General features: G+C 38.2%; 1 protein-coding gene across 2 annotated transcripts in view; it reads right to left on the bottom strand.

Moving 5' to 3' along the window:
* Positions 1–18,574, bottom strand: part of PTPN14 (protein tyrosine phosphatase non-receptor type 14) — a 125,524-nt gene that overhangs the window by 26,153 nt on the left and 80,797 nt on the right. For both annotated transcript variants that reach the window (XM_075042658.1, XM_075042659.1), the window contains exons 5-12: positions 16,577–16,644; positions 13,641–13,711; positions 11,780–11,867; positions 9,239–9,327; positions 7,506–7,593; positions 6,684–6,766; positions 4,323–4,380; positions 823–901 (exon numbers count right to left, since the gene is read on the bottom strand). In XM_075042658.1, the coding sequence (XP_074898759.1) occupies positions 823–901; positions 4,323–4,380; positions 6,684–6,766; positions 7,506–7,593; positions 9,239–9,327; positions 11,780–11,867; positions 13,641–13,711; positions 16,577–16,644 (624 nt within the window). The remainder of the gene's footprint in view (positions 1–822; positions 902–4,322; positions 4,381–6,683; positions 6,767–7,505; positions 7,594–9,238; positions 9,328–11,779; positions 11,868–13,640; positions 13,712–16,576; positions 16,645–18,574) is intronic.

The raw sequence follows: 18,574 nt of genomic DNA, 5'->3' as shown, positions 1-18,574 counted from the left end.
TAGTAGCCACTAAGTCAAATCTTCTATTGTATGCAAGGAACTATACCGAATGGCTCCTTTCAAAACTTATCAAATTCTGCCTTAAAGTTAGTCAGACCACCACAACACTATCAGGTATGATTAAGAGCTCCTCTGCCAGTAAGAGCACTTCAACTGTATATCTCATGAACTGCAAAGAACGTAGCCTAACAGACCTGGCTATGTGTATTCCAAAAGGTGTTGTGGTTAAGGATGTGAGACTCAAGGTGTTTAGGGGCCGGGCTCCATTCCCAGACTTGATCAAAGTAACCTGGTACAACCTCTTAGAGATTTTATTTGTCAAATGCAGGGGTAAAAATAGTTAACTCTCCTTACATCTGTAAGGCTAGCAAAGCAGGCAGATGTTGGTGAAAAAATCAGCAGGAAAAGATTATCTAAATACACAGTTTTGTGACCAGGATGCTATGATTTCTCCTACAGTAAGAGATATTTGCTGTCTCCTTTTCCCTCACTCCATTTCTCTCCCTGGACCCAGCTGGCACTGCCTTTGAGTACAGCCATCACACTTCCTTTAGAAATTATTTTTTCAGCTCACTGAACTGGAATACCAAGTTTAACGTCCATATAATCACGCACAGACATTTTAGAGAAATTTGAAAACTGAAATTGGACTTTAAACAGAAGACTTACTGCAACATTAACTATAAAACTGCTAGCTCTCCTCCAGCAGCAGCTCGCATTTGACCATGACAGCATTAGAAATCTAGGCATGAGGGTTAGGAGCTTCTTTGCATACACATAAAATTGAAGTCCATTAAAGGAAAAAATATATGCTCTAAGTACCTTGTGAATTATGTGTTTCAGTGTAGTGTTCTCCACACTGGACATGCATAGGAGGCAGTATAAATGGATGTTGTCTTGGCTGAAATAAAAGCACAAGGAAAAAAAAAAAGCATTAGGCACTTCATTTGCTACAATTTTTGCAGCTGAAACAGGAAAAACGGTTCTATGCCCTTTCCACTGAACACTGCTCTTTCTTACCCAGCCAAAGACACATGGCTTGGCATTTCTTTATAGAACAGAGAATAACACTTTGTAAATTGTTTGCTAAATTTTGTTACAGAGCCCAAAGCTGACCAGTTAAGACTCCTTTAAGCTCAACCACTTCAGAAAACAATATCCAGACTCCCAGCTCACTTAGAACTTTTCAAAAGTTTATTAAAAGCCCTTGCCCTTGAAGAATTAAAGCAAAACAAAACAAACACCTAATCAGGAGAGAAGCAGAAGATGAAACAAATTCAAGGACCTAAAACACTGTTGTTATACAAGCAACAGGAGCACATATGGACTTAAAATAACCCTGCAAATTATATGAATATCGGATTCCCTAGATAACAAATTGGAGCCTTCCTCCAACAATCTGCACTGCAACAAGCTTTTTAACACAAGTATCACAGGGACAATTCAGCATTAAATCAGCAGGCTCCTTTGCGGTGAAATAAATCACAGTTGATGCCGTATTCACCAGCTTTGTCCATTGGTAAACCAATGTGTTTTGCAATCACATTTTACCACCTGCACTGTAATGTCCTGTCTGGTGTCACTGAGCAAAGCTTATAAAAACATACTTTGATATATGAAGTAAGCAGAAAGAGAAGGAAGACACTCTTGTCTCGTGAATATGTCTTCCTTTACAGCAGAAAAAGGGCTTTTCATGTAAGCTGATTCAAGTAGTTCAAGCTATTAAGGAATACTGTGGAAGCCCAAGGCAAAAAAGAAATACCAAATAATTTACCTTTGCATGCACATGCACATATTGAGCACCACGCAAGTTAGCTACTGAAGAGGGGGTGGGGAAGGGGTTAAATTTACATTTTCTATGTAAATGGGGAGGAGGAATGAGAATCAAAGAAACTGAGCGTACATATGAATTCTTGCATACAAAACTGCTGTGTTAAGCCAGAGCTGGAAGATGACAGGAAATATTTCTGCTACAACAATTACTACCAAGGGTATAAAACCTGACTCTCACTGAACAATCTGGGCGAAGGAGCCTGCCGCTGACAACCCGAGTAGAGGAGCTTGGTCTGGAACAAACCAAAATTTTGGAAAGCCTAACAAATGGAGGCAGAGGAAAAGTGCAAGGCAAAAGAAGTGACTTCTACTGGGAATGTATAGAACTGGAACACACAGTTTTCTTTGTGATATATGTTGTGGAAAGTATCTGTAAAAATCAATTAGGAATTACTTTTTTTTTTTTTGAAGGCCTATCTGCCTCTTCTGAAAGAACAGGAGAAGCTTGAGGTCTGCAGAACATCAATATCCAAGTTAAGGATCACTTAGAATTTTTTTTTTCTTTTAAATCAGCTAATTAAACATATCATCATATTAAGATCTCCCACACTGAGAAGGTTTTGCTGGAAAACCAGCATCATTGGGTGGCCTGACAGGAAAAAGAAACAGAATAAAATGGCTTTAAAGTAATAGTTAATAATACAGGTTCACCATAATGCCAAAACCAATATAAAGGATCTTAATCTGAAAGTAATGAACATGATCCTCAGCGAAGTGGCAGAGCCTCACCCCAAAGATTCCACTTCACTTCCCATTTATGCCTACTGATTTATTACCATACAAGACAAATGAATAGGTAGGTGTATAAAGGTATGTACAGTGCAGACAACAGTCAGGAGGGCTTTTTTTTTTCCCCTCCCCAAAGAGAACTGTTCCAACAAGTTAACAAAACAATTATGAAAAAAACAGTTGAAAGTTCAACATGAACGGTTAGCAGCCCAGTTCACTTTTTAATTGATGAGCACACATTCCTCCTCTTGATCTTCCCAAGACTTTGGGGTTTTTTGTTTTGGTGGGGTTTTTTTGTTTTTGTTTTTGTTTTTTTTTTTTTTTTTTTAAACTTGCTGCATGCTTATGTTCAAAACATAAAGAGGCAGCAGGATTTGGTTTTCCTTTGAAAAAGTAGATTTCCATTTTTCATATCTAATATAGAAGGCAACTCTCTTTTTCCCCTTGTGATATATCTAAGGCCATAGCGTAAGAATGCAAAGCACATTTCATTTCTTCACCTTCAGTTTTTCATAGTCATCTCCAGGGACCAAACTAGCAGATACTAAAAATACTATAAATATGCCTCAGAGAACATAATACACAGCCTGCATATTGTATCGTGACACCTTAGAAACATGCTAAGAATGAAAGGACAAAGAAATCCAGAGCCAGCTACAACAGCTTTCCTGCCAATGGCTGGGAAACACAGAGTGCAACTTTTAGATCTAATGGACCATATATACAAACACAGGAAAATAGCCTGTGCTGAAATCTGCAAAGATAAAGCTATCCTAATATCAGTACCTGCTTAACCTTAATTTTGGAACATTTTCACAAGCTGTAACCACACCACAGGGAAATGTCAAGAAAACACTGCTGCCCACATTAGCTTTCTGCCATGCAGCAATAGGCTAATGGAGTTATCACTCTAGGAAGGTCTACAAAGCAGGTATGACCTATATCACACATGAAAACTGGCAACCTGCATACAGATAATATTGCCCTCTGTCTAAGGAATCAGCAGTGCTGTTGCTACTCTTATTTAACAGATTCTGAATTACTGTAAGAAATATTGACATACTACATGTTTAAAATTGGATCCAAAAAAGCATCCTTAGAACTGACCGGGAAAAAAAGACTCCCACAGACTTCTTTTTTTTTTTTTTTTTTTTAAGATTTCAGGAAAAAGTTACCCAGTTTTGTCAGATTTATAGTATTTATGGAGGTTAGTTAAAGGGAAACAAATACAGTTTAAGAAAAACTCTGAGTCACAATCCTGTACTGATTATAATATTTTTACTTGAAATCACAGTACTTTCCCACAGAAAACAGGCTCTTAACCCAAGAAGCTGGTAAATTGTAAGTAGACTTCATACAAAACCACAAGGAATGAAGAAACGTGAAATGAGAAGCTGTAAAATTATGTAACAACTAGGTTTTGATGTATACAGCACAAGACACTTCAAATTCTTTCTAGGGGATTATTTTCTCTACATATTGAAATAACCTCAATCCAGTAGAAAGGATGCTCAGTTTCTGCAGGGCAAATAAAAATAAAATGCCTTGAAGACTGTAATTTTTAATACTCAGTGGTGATATTATCCAGTTAAATTAATCAACCTGGGCAGCCACACCCTTGAAACTCATTCCAATCATATTGCCTACAAGAAATGAGTTAATGTGCTTATTTGAAATTTAGAAAGTATTCCATCTTATACAATTCCCCATACTATTAGAAATGGTATAGACATTCTTAAAGACGCCACTATGGCACATACCAAGGATGACCTACTCCAAGTGGGCCGTCGTCGGATAGGGGGAGGAGAACTTGATTGTCTGTGGAAGAAAAAGTAAAGAGAAATACTAGAAACTACAATATTTCAATTCTGATTCAAGAATGAATGGGGAAAACAAGAGATGAAGGATCTGTAAGTATTGCTCATTAATGAGATTTTAAAAATATGAATAAGTGAAAATAATTCAGGTTCTTCTCTAAATACAGGAAGTATTCCAGTTCAAAAATATATATGCCTTCTGTTCATGTTCCTATTTGGCTTACTTGGAAACACAAGAAAGAAAAACCTTGGTTTAAAAATGAATCAAACAAGTCTCTTAAGCAGTAAAAACTGAACATGGCGCACAGGCACAGACTCAGGTTATTTAAGGTGAACACTAAAACAATGACAATTTTATGAAATTCATAGCAATCACTCCAAAGCAATGCACACAGAATGGGAGGGAAAAAAAAAAAGCACGACTGATCAAATTATACTAGCAGAGCCACATACAATGTTAGAGTAGCCAGGTGCAGTGGAAGGAACAAGGAGTATAGGAGGAAAAAAAATGAGGAAGGGAAAGAAACAAGTTGAAGGAGGCAGAAATATAGTGCTTACGTGAAGAGAGAAAGGTGGAATTTGTCCTCTTACAGTTTCTGATCTGGTGAATGATGTTATGTGCAATTAGAGGAAACGCACGCAGGAAAACAAACAACTATCATTTTAACACAGAGGACAGGAAAATTATTTGGCTAGAAAACACACACTGGCATATGCTGTCATCAATACCTGTGGCTCTAACACAGAAGCAGATACCATATGAGACTGTAGTTAAGGAGAGCAGTTCTAATGGCAAAAACATTTTTAAACTCCAGTTATTTCACTCAGTGACCTCATGACATTCTCTATCTTTATTAGTCCAAATATTTGTAAGTTGTATATCAAGCTGCTACATACACCCAGTTCATGGTACCCACATACTTATGGCTCAGTGTTTAGAAATCAACATAATCAAAAGCTATTGCTTCTGCAGTCTGAATATGAATGGTAACAGAACAGTCCTCTCTGTTGACCCCAAAATACAGCTTCAAAGGGGAAATATTCCAAGATGGCAGACTACAGTATTTTGTTTTCTTTCTTGACTGTCACAGGGGAGACAATCAGGACCTTCCTTTGAACAAAATTCCTCTGAAACCGTTAAAATTAAATTTAGTATTGGACTACTGAAATGCATTATATGCTGCGAAGAAATGTCTTTTCTGGTCTTCCACTCACCTCCCAAGAACTGTAAGCACCATCTGAAATCTAATCAACATCTCTTTTCTGTAAGTGAAAAGATCATTCTATGCAGTTCACCTCATTGGTCTCTCCAATACTCTAACTCACTGTATGTTAATATAATGTGTGCATATATAATATTAGAAAGCTACACCTTCCAATCTTCCCGTCATTGTTTTGGCTTTATTTTCCAACAGCTGGCATTACCCAGCCAAACAGATGGGATGTCCAGCTCTAACTAGAGCTGTTGGTAGAGATGAGATGTCTTCGTATCTTTCCAGCTAACCAACCTGGTAAGTTTTGCAAGGAATTAATGTTCTCATTGCTATACAAACCCAGCACATCACGAAAATTTCTCAAAACTCTAAACTTCTGAAAGCTACATTTATCTCAAACTAAAATTGCTGTGTGCTGGTATAAATGAAACATCCTCAGCTAACAGACTTCTGACTTATAACTAAAGTCTCATGAATTCCTCCTTCAGTTAGGATGAATCCACCTGTATGAGAGGACTAGAGCTCAAGGCCAGTTCCTTAGTAAGTGCTCAAAGTAGAGCCTAAAGGAGCCTTCAGTTCAGATTTAGTGTCTCTGCTGCATTGTGCTAGTAGGGCTATGCAACTTAACTTTCCCAGGTGTCCTCCCTCGTTTGGTGCACATAAGCAGCAAATTATACCACCCAAATTATAAGATGACAACCTGTGCTTTCCACCAACCTTAGCTGCTAGATGGGTAGCGCATCTTCAAAATGTTACTGCAGTTCACATTTTGGCACGTTAACATATGTCACCCCTGACTCCAGTTTATACTAATACTCTGGGTTATGAATGGCAGTGACCAAGGGCTTCAATTCAAGACTGTCAGATTTGGCTGCTTGAGGAGCATCAAGCCTCACAAGACTCAGAATGAAATTTCATTCTCAATTGTCTGTTCTTGCTGGTGGTTAAAACAAAACAAGAAAAAAAGGGAAAGGGGAAAAGAATAACTGTCACAAGTAACTAGAAAAAACAAACAAAATCAGACATGCCAAAACTCAGATCAATTCCAAAGCAGGGTGTCAGAAAACAACTCTGAAGAAAGAGTACTCACTCTGTGCAGATTTTGTTCTGTTTGTAAAACTTGTGTCTTGCTGCAAACAGCCGTGAAATATATTTGGCATTTTCAAGATCATCCTTTAAACACAAGGAAAAAATAGGAAAAAATAATATATATATATAATCATTCATTTGTTATTCTCACCAAGAAGTAACAAAGAAGAGTTTTAAAAATCCAATTGCAATGCTTGGTAAGGTCCATCATGTACAGAATCTGGCTGCCAAGAACATGTCTAGTGCCCTCAAGAGCATTCAAGGCATTGAATTACTGAAATACAGTGGCATGCCTTTACATGCTGCCACTTCACTGCTAAGTCACAGTAGGGGGGAGGAGGGACAACAACAACAATAAAATGGCTCAAGCTTGCTGGTCCAATTTCTATACTGGCCTTGGTTCAGGGAGATGTGAAGTGATTTTAAATAGCGCAGAACAGCACTGCAGCCCTCTGAGTTCCAGTATGTGCACGCATGGTAGCTTATGCCCAGTTTCTACAACTGCTTATGCTGCTATATTTATGCCAATGTGAAAGATAGTGTGGCACTGTGGATGTTTCATCCAACAAGCACTTCAGTTTTTCGCAGACTTCCCAGCATGGTATAATTTGGGATGCTTGGAAGAGAATACAAATATTGATAGCTAAATGAAATTAATTTCACTCTCCGCATAAAATCAAATGCAAACTTGGCAGGGGGCTGGAAGGGTGGGGTGGGGTGTGTGTCTTATGGTGAGTGACCCCCTTTGAGAAAGTGGAATTTTAAAGGTTTATTTTTTATATAAGCAGCTTTCTTGATGACACTGATTAGATCTTTTTCTTACTGTATGAAAGAGCACGTTCTCTTCTTTGTTGATCAACTCTAGAACAATCGAAGACTTGTTATGTGCTATATTCCCAATGTCATTCCACCTGTAGAGTGAAAAAATGCAGTAGAGTTTGCCAACACATACATTCAAACATTTCACAAACACATTAAGAATCCCTTAGTCAACATTAGTCTCATTTTATGTGAAAGCTTTTCAGTAGCTGTTTGATGAAGAAATATCGTCAGGAAAATAAGGAAGTCATGCTCTGATTAAAGGAGAAACAGATATTCAGCTCTTATCCCAAAGCAGGAGAGTTAAAAGCTCTCTTTAAAAACACCAATTTGAAGACTTAGAAGATACAGTGAAAATACACTAATGATAAACATTTTACTGAACTGTGGCATTTTGAACTGATTGATTTTAGCCACATGTAAGGGAATTTTTTATTTTTTTTTTTTAATTTAACAGAGCCATTCCTCTCCAAATGCCATTTCCAACTTTCGTCCAGTGCCAATTCTTCCTAAAGAAGGTTAAGTTGACAGCATGGTTATGTAGGCTATGCATACCATGTTAATACTCTGGTTTTATTATGTTTGCAATCTTTTTTTTCAAGTAATTGTCAGGTTACCCAAGATCAGAGTTATAATCTTCTTACAAATAGCTGACAGACATTTGCGTACATTGCATGCAATCCATGGGGATGGAAAGGACTTGTTTGTTCTGTTTGCAGCATGCATTCCTCTTCATGTCATGGCAGGATGCTTGAAGAACGTATTTCCAAAGAATAAGGATCCCAGAACCAACTATCATTTCTACATGTAAAGAAACTTCTTGCTTTTGTCACCTGGCACAGTTAAAGGATTATCTAATGTATTCTCAAAACTAAATATGCAAAACATCAGCTCTGTGGAAAAAGGAGCCCTAACATTTTTTAAGACGACCACTGAAAGCCCTTTTAAGGCAAAAACCCCCAACATTCCAGCTCAAGTCTGATACAAGCCTTAGCTACCAACTAAAAATTAGTGCACCTCATAAAACACAATTTTTTGGCTTCACAAATGTTCGTATTCTACTAACAGGGACTAGCAAAAATTTACTTCAAGTTAACACCAACAGTAATGGAAATACCCACCAGAACAGTAGCAAAGAAGAATGAGTGAAACCCTGGCCTCCCCGGAATCATGGAGATTTCTAGCAACATTTTCATAGAGAACAAACTTTTATAAGAAGTAACAAAACTCACAAAAGAAAGTTAACGGAAAAGTTTAAGTGATTCTTAACAACCAAAATAAACAGCAGAACAAACACGTGACAAAGCCAGGATTTTCAAAATTTCGGAATGAGAAAGGTCAGCTTTTTTTTTTTTTTTTTAGTGAGGCACCTAAATATGGCAACCAGATTTTCAGAAATGTTGGCTGACAACCGTGAGGTTTCACAGATTTGCATTCAGAAGCATCGAAGAAGCAGACATAAAGGCAAGAAAAGAAGAAGGATCAAAGCCTTGTAAGTAGAACAAGATACATGACAGACAACTATGTCTTTCTTGCCATCAAACCCATTCAGACATCAGAAATTATTCTTTATCGCATTTCTTATGGCCAAGAGACCAATCCAGAAAACAGCGAGGTGACTACTCCTTAGTTAGAGGATTGGCACTACTGAAGTCACATATATAAGTAAGGAAAAAACCCCACACATGGAGCTCTGAATAGAAACTCGCTTTAAATACAGAAGACCCTAGTTTTTACCTATAAATCACAGTTGTCCTTCCAATTCTGTTTTTTATGAAGATTCCCATAAAGAAAATACCGAGGTGTATGTCATTTCCATGATTATCCTGCAGAGAAAGGATAATATATGTAGTTTAATAAAGAAACTGGCCAATACATGCATATGAATGCATGCTGAACTACCAAACAGAAGCCCTTCTTCAGGATGAATGCAGGACTAACTCTTGACTAACCTATATTGTACTGCTCATCAGACTCTTGATTTTCATTATTTCAACACAGTTAGCACTTAACTAGATTCGTTCTGTTGATCAGTGAAAACAGATGAAGTCTAAATGAGCCCAGGGCTCTCCTCTATCAAACAACATGCACACCACATTCCCTATCATTGTGATTTTAGCTGTCTAGAGTCCGTATGACTACCAAAAGCAATAGGCCTCTTTCGCATTCACAGTATTTCTCCAGTCATCTGTTAAAACATGTAGAGATTTCAGAAAACCACACCTGGAGATGGAATCCTTCTCAAAGGCTATACCCTTCACACTTCCTCCTTCAAGTACTCCGTGTAGAAGTTTACAGCATGTCACCTTAAAAAGTACTTATATCTCTGTACAGATACATCCTCCATTGTTTTTCAATTATTGGGTTAAATATTAATCTGCATGCAACACAGCATCCACTGTTCTTGCATTGTTTTTCAGAAGTTCTGTTGGTTTTGTGCCTACCTATGTCTCCTTGCAGGCTCCTGTTTGAAAACCATGTGCTCCTGTTCCATTTTGCAATCAGCTGTTTTCTTAAAAATGCTTTTTCTTTTTTGCTACAAAAGCTTATGCTGTTGACAAAGAGGTTTTTCTACATTTATCAACAAAACCAACTCCTCCTCAGCTGCATATATAGCAATTGATTCACACTTTAAAGTGGTAAATAAAAATCATGCTAACACAAAGAGTGTGGTTAAAAAGAATTGCTAGAAGAAAGGATATGAGAGAAGTTAATGCACTATGCATGAGCAAATTCTAGAAACCATCAGGCGCCCCTGCATTTTAATAGATCAGATTAGAGCTGTTCTCCTGGCCTTGCTGTACTTGATCCCCTAAGGCAACAATGGAGTATCTGCACCTGTTTCTAAGTGTTAGGCCTTTTGCAAACAAGTGATGGATGCCAATTTTCAAGCCCCAGCCTATGCACTGATTTTCAATGCCACATATGCCAGCATTCTTCCACGTATACTACAAGTCAGCAGAGGTCCTACGGCTGACAGTCTTCAGTTTAGTCTGATTAGAGGCCTACACGTTCCTCTGCCTTGTCCCAGAGGCAGCTTTAGAAGGCAAAGACATTAGGAAAATGTTGGGGAAAACGTATGTATTTGTACGCTTATACATGTGTGCATGTCTATACACACAAATATCTATATAGAAGGAAAGAGAAACGTATTTCTAACAGGGTTTTCTGACAGGAACAAAAGAGAAATCTTTCATTTTCCCCTTTGAATGCAGTTCTATTCGTCTACAAGGCCAGCACGTTGCTCTTTGATACCAGGGTAACACCTTCCTGCAATTTTGCAGGGCACCCAGTCCACTCTTCATACTTATCTTAATGACATGCAATATCTAATGACAATTCCAACAGAGAAGTCCTTTGCAGCAGCATGCAGCATTAATCTGAATTAATTCAAAGAAAACATTGATTTCATTCATTGTCAATAAACATTCCATAATTTTTGTTGTTGGGTAGGAGTTTTCTTTGCCATTCAGCTCCTCCCCTCCAGGCCAGTTTTGAGGCTGGCCAAAGGATCAATTTTGACTTCAGCAGAAAGGGTTTTTTTGTTTAGTGTGTGGTTTTCTTTGTTTGGTTTGGTTTTAAATTCCAAGTCATCTTTAACTAGCAGAAAAATTGCTAGCAGCACACCACTTACGGTGGCTGGGTTGGACAGCAAAGAGAAACGGGTCATGTTGTTAACAGCAGTTTTCAGTTTCTCAGCACAACTTTATCATGGTGGCATGTGCTCCGTCAGGCCAGGCAGACCATTCAGGGCAGAAAGGGGCTTCCAGTGAAGGGAAAGCGACTACAAATGCAAAATAAACCTTGAAACCTCCCTTCAGTTTTAAATGTGTGGAGGACCTGTGTGCACATGTAAGAAACTAAGGAAAGGTAAAGTTAATGCTTGGTAAATAGCAACTGAGAAAGACATGAAAAAGGTCTTATCTTCCTGTCCTGTTAAAGATGACCAGAGCTGAGGTTCATTTGCCCCAGCCACTCTCCCTCAGACAGCACCCAAAGAAAAGCAAGGAGCAACTCTGCTTCCCAATAGAGCAGGTGCTAGCACACAGCAACCTCTTCTGTGAAAAGGTTTTTGGTGGATGAGAAGTAACGCTACAGGCCTAAGATACCCTCATGCTGCAATGTCCATTCAAGCTACCAGCAGTCATTTCACCCTCCAGAACAGTGAAACAAGTCCTGTCTCTTTTGGACAAACACAGCTTGCATGCATTCCAAAGGTCGCTGCAGACTTCTGCATCATTTGATTCAGAGGTTCCTTTATAATATACACTAACATACCTTCACAGGGAAAATTTCCTGTCCAAACCCATCAAGGCGTTCCACTTCATTGATGTACATTAGCTCAGCCTCTGCTGCTGTAATGCCACTGCAATTAGAGTAACAAAAGGCAGCAAATGGTTCAATATTCTATGCACACAAGAAATACTAGTGAAAAGATAGGAGATTCACAAACCACTGTAGAAGACACTCTGGAGACACTGCCTAGAAATGCACAACACAGAACTAACTTTCAACATTAGGATCATAATGAGCAAGGGGAGGAATTTTACTAAATGTTGCTAAGGTAAGGTACAAAGCACACTTTAAATTACAGGAGGAACAAACTGAACTGATCATATTACTCAGTTTCTTCTGTACACATCAAATATTTCCAGGCTTTATTAAATCATCAGGCCATTGCATCAGGCTGTGCCTAGTTTTGGATGGCCAATTTGAGCCATATGGGTCCTAATTTGCAAAAATAGTATACAAATCCACTGAAGTTTCTTAAAATTACTTAAAAGGGAAGACCTACATTTTCAAGTTGGCTGTTCAACAACATGGGTGCTAAATCCAAACGTTTAGCAGATTCTCTTTCATAATAGAGAACAAACCAGCTGAAAACTTTTACACACGTGTCTACACATGCTCCTGTCACAGCTCAGGAATTCAGACAGATTTCAGTTCTCAAAAGCAGGTCAGAATAGACTGCAGGTTGCTCCAAAAGAAGGCCACTATTAATGTTTCTCCTCTTTGCTCCTCCTTACCACAGCTTACAAACGGAGATATAGGAACCAGACAAATACTTGGGAGAAAGAGGGAGAGAAAGGAGGTGGAATTTTATATACCTGCTGAAGTGAGGATAAGTATTTGTTCTTTGTGTTGCAGAAATAGCACTCAAGAGCACAGCAGGGGAGGGAAATCTTTCCTTTCAAGTCTGTGAGTTAACCAAGATCACACAAGCAGCCCATGGGGGAGAGAGAACAACAGAACCAGGCCTGTTCATGGCCAGCTTGGAAGCTAACCCTTTGGTTGCATCAAAGGGCCAAGCTTTCATTGAACCTCAGACTGAGAATGGTCTTAGACTCAGAGGCTGGTATTTACCCCTTTAGAACTATTTCCTGTCATATAATGGGGAGTGCTGCACCCTTCATATAATATTCCTATTGCATTTCATGTAATAAAGCTTTAAATGCAAATTCATAATATAACACAAAAGATATTTCCCATGACGTATAGGCACTGCCATTTTTCTAAGAACAGCACTCTACAGGTTTGAATACTTCCACCACCAAAACACCTAGATGACATGTAAGGAGGCTTCTTTCAAAGAAGATATTTGTACTGAAGCACTAATACATACACTACTAGCTCATTACCTAGTAACACCGTATTGTATCTCTTCCACCACGATACTTAAGACCCAACTCCTGGTATTTTCATTTCCATTTTCATTTTCCACTGAAAGCATGTGTTTCCCCCTCTCTCTTGAAAGGGGGAAAACCCTCAGACAGACCCTTGGACCACCCCTGATCAAGTCACAGCGTCTCTCACCATCAGGATTTTAAATGAAACCAAGAAGAGAAAGAAGTGAACTACAGAGTGCAAGTAGTGTTACACATGCTCATTAAACCTTATGGTGCAAATGCTCATTTATTTGGGATTAAGTTCCTCGGCCATTTTGTGTTCACAAGAGGCAGATAATCTTTTGTAATAGGCTAATTAAAAATCCCGTGAGACATAGCATAATAGTAACATGAAGATAGGCTAGTTTACCCCTGCCAGAAAAGCATGGGGAGGAAGGGAACTACTAGGAGGATGATGACAATAAAATAAATAAATAAAAAAAAAAATCCGAACCTTAACATGTCAGGCTCACCTGTGAGTTCGGTGTTCCTGAGCAACCTTTTGAGTCAGCTCCTCCAGGACAGCTTCATCCTGGGTCCACTCCTGTAAGAATATGAAGTAGAATTGAAAACTAGTCATCCAAAGAGAGATACAACAAAATGCAAGACAGGAATTATGACAGCAGATGTTTCAGGATTGTTTCCTGTTTACGCTCTTCCAGATAGTTACAGAGAGAGAACCTACCACCAACTACATTGAAAATTCAGAGCATTGGATGCTGAAAACATGTGAGGAGAACATGAGTGTCTGATTTTTTTAATATCTTTTTGGGGGAGGGTGAAAAGATACTGTTAAAAATAGGGCTAAGGTGCTTATTATTCTAAAATAGAGAACAAAGTATAGAGCATGGATAAGGGATCTCTTCTTCAATAAGGACCAAACAAGTCTTTAAAAACACTTGGAAGTCTACAAATGAATATACACCTTTTAAAACAGCCCCAAATAATGCACAGACCATGGAAAATGAACTCATGGGTATCTTCTGTCCTGCAGCCTACAGGTACTCCCTTCCCCATGTTAAAAGGGATTCAAAGTTTTGCTACCTCTTCAAATAGGTAATAAAATGTACTTTATGTTTGCAACACATTTCTGAACAGACATTTTTGTCTTCTGCAAATTTAATAATGTGTGGTAGAAACAATTCTGAAATAATTGGGAGCAAGTTAATAAAGGAAGTCTGCTCATAAATTCAAGGCAAAAAAAGGAAGCTGAAAAACTTTCTTACAAAACCTCAAAGTTCTTATTTTTATTTTAAAAAGCCTTAAGGCTGCATGTAAGGTACTTAAATACACTGCCTGTTTCTTGCTCAATGGGGCCCTCCCTCTGATACTTGCTTCTGCCACAAAAAAATGTGAAAGTGGTAACGTGCTAATGAAAAATGGCATGGTACATGCCTATGCACAGCTACACACCTGTGGGGTGTACTGTGTACATAACTTTGTTCTTTTCACTGCTGAAGAAATGCCATTTGACACACATTGTAGCCTCACAAGATCAAACAGTACAAACGTAGCTGCCCCTCCCTCATCCACCAGCTCACTTCACTAATGAATTTATAGCAATGTTCTCGTTGGAGGCTCTTTCTATGTCCAAGATTCACCCAAATCCTCCCACTTGCTTCAGGACTAGTTTATATCTGCAGCACTTAGCAACTGTCACTGAACTTGCAGTGAAATATTTACTTTTATGTTATCCACTCCTCCCCAGAAGAGCAGAGACAAGTAGTTAAAGAAATATCTAGAGAAACAGTTGATTTAAGAATAGGCTTCTGAAGACTGTAGGAAGCAGACACTTTGCTGATCTTGTTAAATTTAGCAATAGTAGCATGGACCAAAGGCAAGATACCACAAAGTGAGCACATGCAAAACAGAAGAGAGCTGACCACAACATGATGTAGGCAGCTGACTCAAAAATGGAGGTTCTAGGAGATGGGCCCAAAGAGTAAAATGCTGAACCACATAGAAATTAACCACCTTAAAGCTCATCTAGAGGCCTAAACCCTCCCCTATTTTTTTTCTGAATAGAAAAATAGTATCAATATATTGAAAGAACTTTGCAGAAGTTCAGTAATCTACAAAGTGCCAGCTTGACAACGCATTTCTCTGTTTATATTTGCAGCCATCTTCTTTCCCACTTAGGCTATCTTACACAACTTCATAAGCCATCAACTATGCACACGATCATCAATTACTTATTAATAGGTGAAGGCAGCATACCAAAGAAATCCTGCTCCACTAGTCAGGCTAACAGAAGTTTCTTAGTGAAAGGTCAATACTGAAGCCACATTCTAGCTATACAAGGCATACTCAGATCTCTATACATTAATTCCCCTTCTTCCTGCTGACTCTCTTTTTCAGGTGCTATTGAACTCTGTCTACCAGCTCAAAATTGCACTTTCACTTCAAGACACTGTGCAGCTGTCACCTTTTTGGACTTGAGAATGGACTATCCACTGCAGTTTCTGTACGAAGAGCACCAGTAAATGGGATGAAATGCTTCTGGAAGTGCGTTTCCCAAGCCTTCAAATTACAGTGAGATGAATCATTCTCCCTCTACTGCTCCACTAATTGCAGAGGGAAACCAGATGCTTTAAATTCTAGGCAGCTACACTCCAGGCATGGGAACCCTACCCCACTTCCAAATTTTTTTTCCAGTTAGAAAGAATTCCATGATCCTTCACATTTTATGAAGCTTACACTCAAGATTTGTGCTGATGGACTTGTTCATCCAACATAAAGCCAGCCTTAACCTCACCAGGCTTTTTTTTCCCCCCTCCTCTAAGCCATCCTCTTAGAAAGGCTCGGTGTCATGGACTGCACGAGCTCGGCATTTGTCACCAGAGTTTCTAACATCGTTAGTGACTTAAAACACTTCCCTCAGCATTCAAGTTATTCGCTAGTTTCCAATGTAAATTTAAAACAAATTTACAGCACAGTCCCTGGAGAACATTTTGAGATGACCTGATTCACGCTTCACTTCAGTCTAATAGTCAGTTGATGTAAATTCACGTTCTCTTGAGGAAAGGCGGCATGATTTGTCCTGTGACATCACATTTACTACATCAGCAGCCCTCATATCCCCTTGTTATGCCACGTTATTAATACTGCAGTGCTGCTAATATACACCTTTTTAAAAGCTACAAATTCTTTTTTGATTCAAAGTAGTACATTTCTTTTGTTGACACCTATTCCTACTGGGGGCTTAACAGGAACTGAAAAAGGGTGGAATTTCCACAGCATATATTCATTCAGATACAATCAAGTATATTGCAAGTTTTGTGGAGCAAAGTTTATTTCCACTATTAATAGTTCAGCATTAGTGCTTTTACTCTGTTATCAACAAGGCCATCACTGAGGCATGGAGAAATTATTCATAAGAGACCACAAAAGAGGGGGAGAAGGAACTCACCATAGGAAACAAGACATACTCTCGGAGGAAGTCATGAGATTCAAACTGATTATAGTCTCCAAAATCCGCTGGAAAAAACAACACAATTACTCATTTTAGCACTTTCCACACATGTTAAGACCACACTCGACCTTTGCACAGATGCTTAATTTCAAGTGGGTGAGTCCTCTCTGAAGCCACAACCCAGCACAAAGATTTCTGCTTGTACTTTAGCTTTTAACATGGAGGTCTGAAAATAAGCGTTATTACCACAGATCAAATAACAGCCAACAAGTAATTTCTCTCTTTTGATCCCTAATATTATGACCATTTGCAATGCTTAATCAACAGGAGTGCAAGAGTTTCTTTTTCTGTAGCCTTCATGAACTAATACCACCATCTAACAAGGCTGGGATTGCTCAGCCTCTTTAAAAATGGTGCACACTTTTACTTCTCCAATGTTTCCAGACCAGGCAAAAAAAAAAATAAAAAATTAACCTATCTCTGCTACAATTCTACACAACTGTACAAGAGATACTTAATTTTACAGCCTGGGAGGTTAAAATCCACGAGACAATTCTATTAAAGATTGTCAACAACCAGCATGGTTTGGGGTGGGGAGGGAAGGTCTTATCCTTCTGCAGCCAATATTAACAGTACAGGCACTGTGTCAGTTTAACTGACTGGCCCACACCTTTCTACTTGCTTTTCTACTTCTTCTACATCTCTTTAAGAGGTACTCATCTCCATGCTCATATTCACTCATATATTGGGCTAAGGATTCTTGTCTAAATGTCCTTGAAACTGTGGAGTTTTGAAAATGCTTCCTAAAGGCTAAACTATGTTAAAAAATACAAAACAAAGCCTATATTTATCTATCTGTTAAATACACAACAGCTTATATCAAAAGAATATCTTGCTAGGAGGATTTTATTTTATATTAATTGAACTGGATGAAACGCCATCTACAAGATTCTCATATTATAGAAGTTGGAAATCCCCACCATAAATCATATTATCTAAGCATTCTTTCAAAGCTTCTAGACAATTTCACATATTGCAGGATGCCAAAAATGCAGTTTCATTTTGTTTTCACCTCAGAGTTATGTTTTAACATAAACAGAAAGAAATCAAAATTGACATGAAACAGAGTCTGTAAGTTTAAAAGAAATGAGTATTTCAAATATCTTTCACTGCATCACATGCAAAGGACAAAGGGAGTAATACAAGGTCAGGAACAAAGCAAACAAGATTAGGTGCAGCATTTTGATGCAAGGGTCTCTGAAATGTAATAGAATATGTAGAAAAGTCAGAATAAAAGTGATTACTTCAAACTGATTACAAAGAGTGACTCACTCTCAAAATTAGGAAAAAGCTTGAAAACGCTGGACCAGTGACATATTCAGCATCTATTTAGCCCTAATTTACACGCTAGAAAAACTTCATTTACTTAAATTGCAAGATTCAGTATGGAATTTTATACATATGTTTTCCTTCATTAATAAAACATTTCAAGATTTGTCAGGAAACATTTTTTCTTCAATTTTTCACCAAGAAATAAGATACTAAAACAGAATTTCTACTGCCCTAAGAAAGATCATAATAGCATTACTCTCCACTGAACCTATAATTTTCAAGAATCAGATCTTCATGTTTGCTATTTATGTATATGCTTCCCCCTTCCATCTCATGAGGGGACATGCCCAGAGCATGATTGCTGAAACTCTGCCTTAGGTTCTCAAAGTCAGTCATGGATAGACTGAAACATACTTTCTCCAAATATAGGGCTTCTTCCTCTGTCCATATACATTATATGATCCCACTTTTACTGATGTCCTTAGGAGGCTCAGAATAAAAATCACATTGTAAGAAGTAGTTTATTATTAATTTATAACTCAAATAACAATTATGGTCATGTGTTCTTTCATACTTCAGATAGCACTATACAGCAAAATGAGTTTTTAATTAAAGGCAAAATTAAAGCTGCTGCTATGCTCTTTGATGTAATTGCATTTCAAA

The sequence above is a fragment of the Buteo buteo genome, chromosome 12, assembly GCF_964188355.1.
Source record: "Buteo buteo chromosome 12, bButBut1.hap1.1, whole genome shotgun sequence".
Classification (NCBI taxonomy): domain Eukaryota; kingdom Metazoa; phylum Chordata; class Aves; order Accipitriformes; family Accipitridae; genus Buteo; species Buteo buteo.
This window is presented reverse-complemented; position numbering and strand designations above follow the sequence as displayed.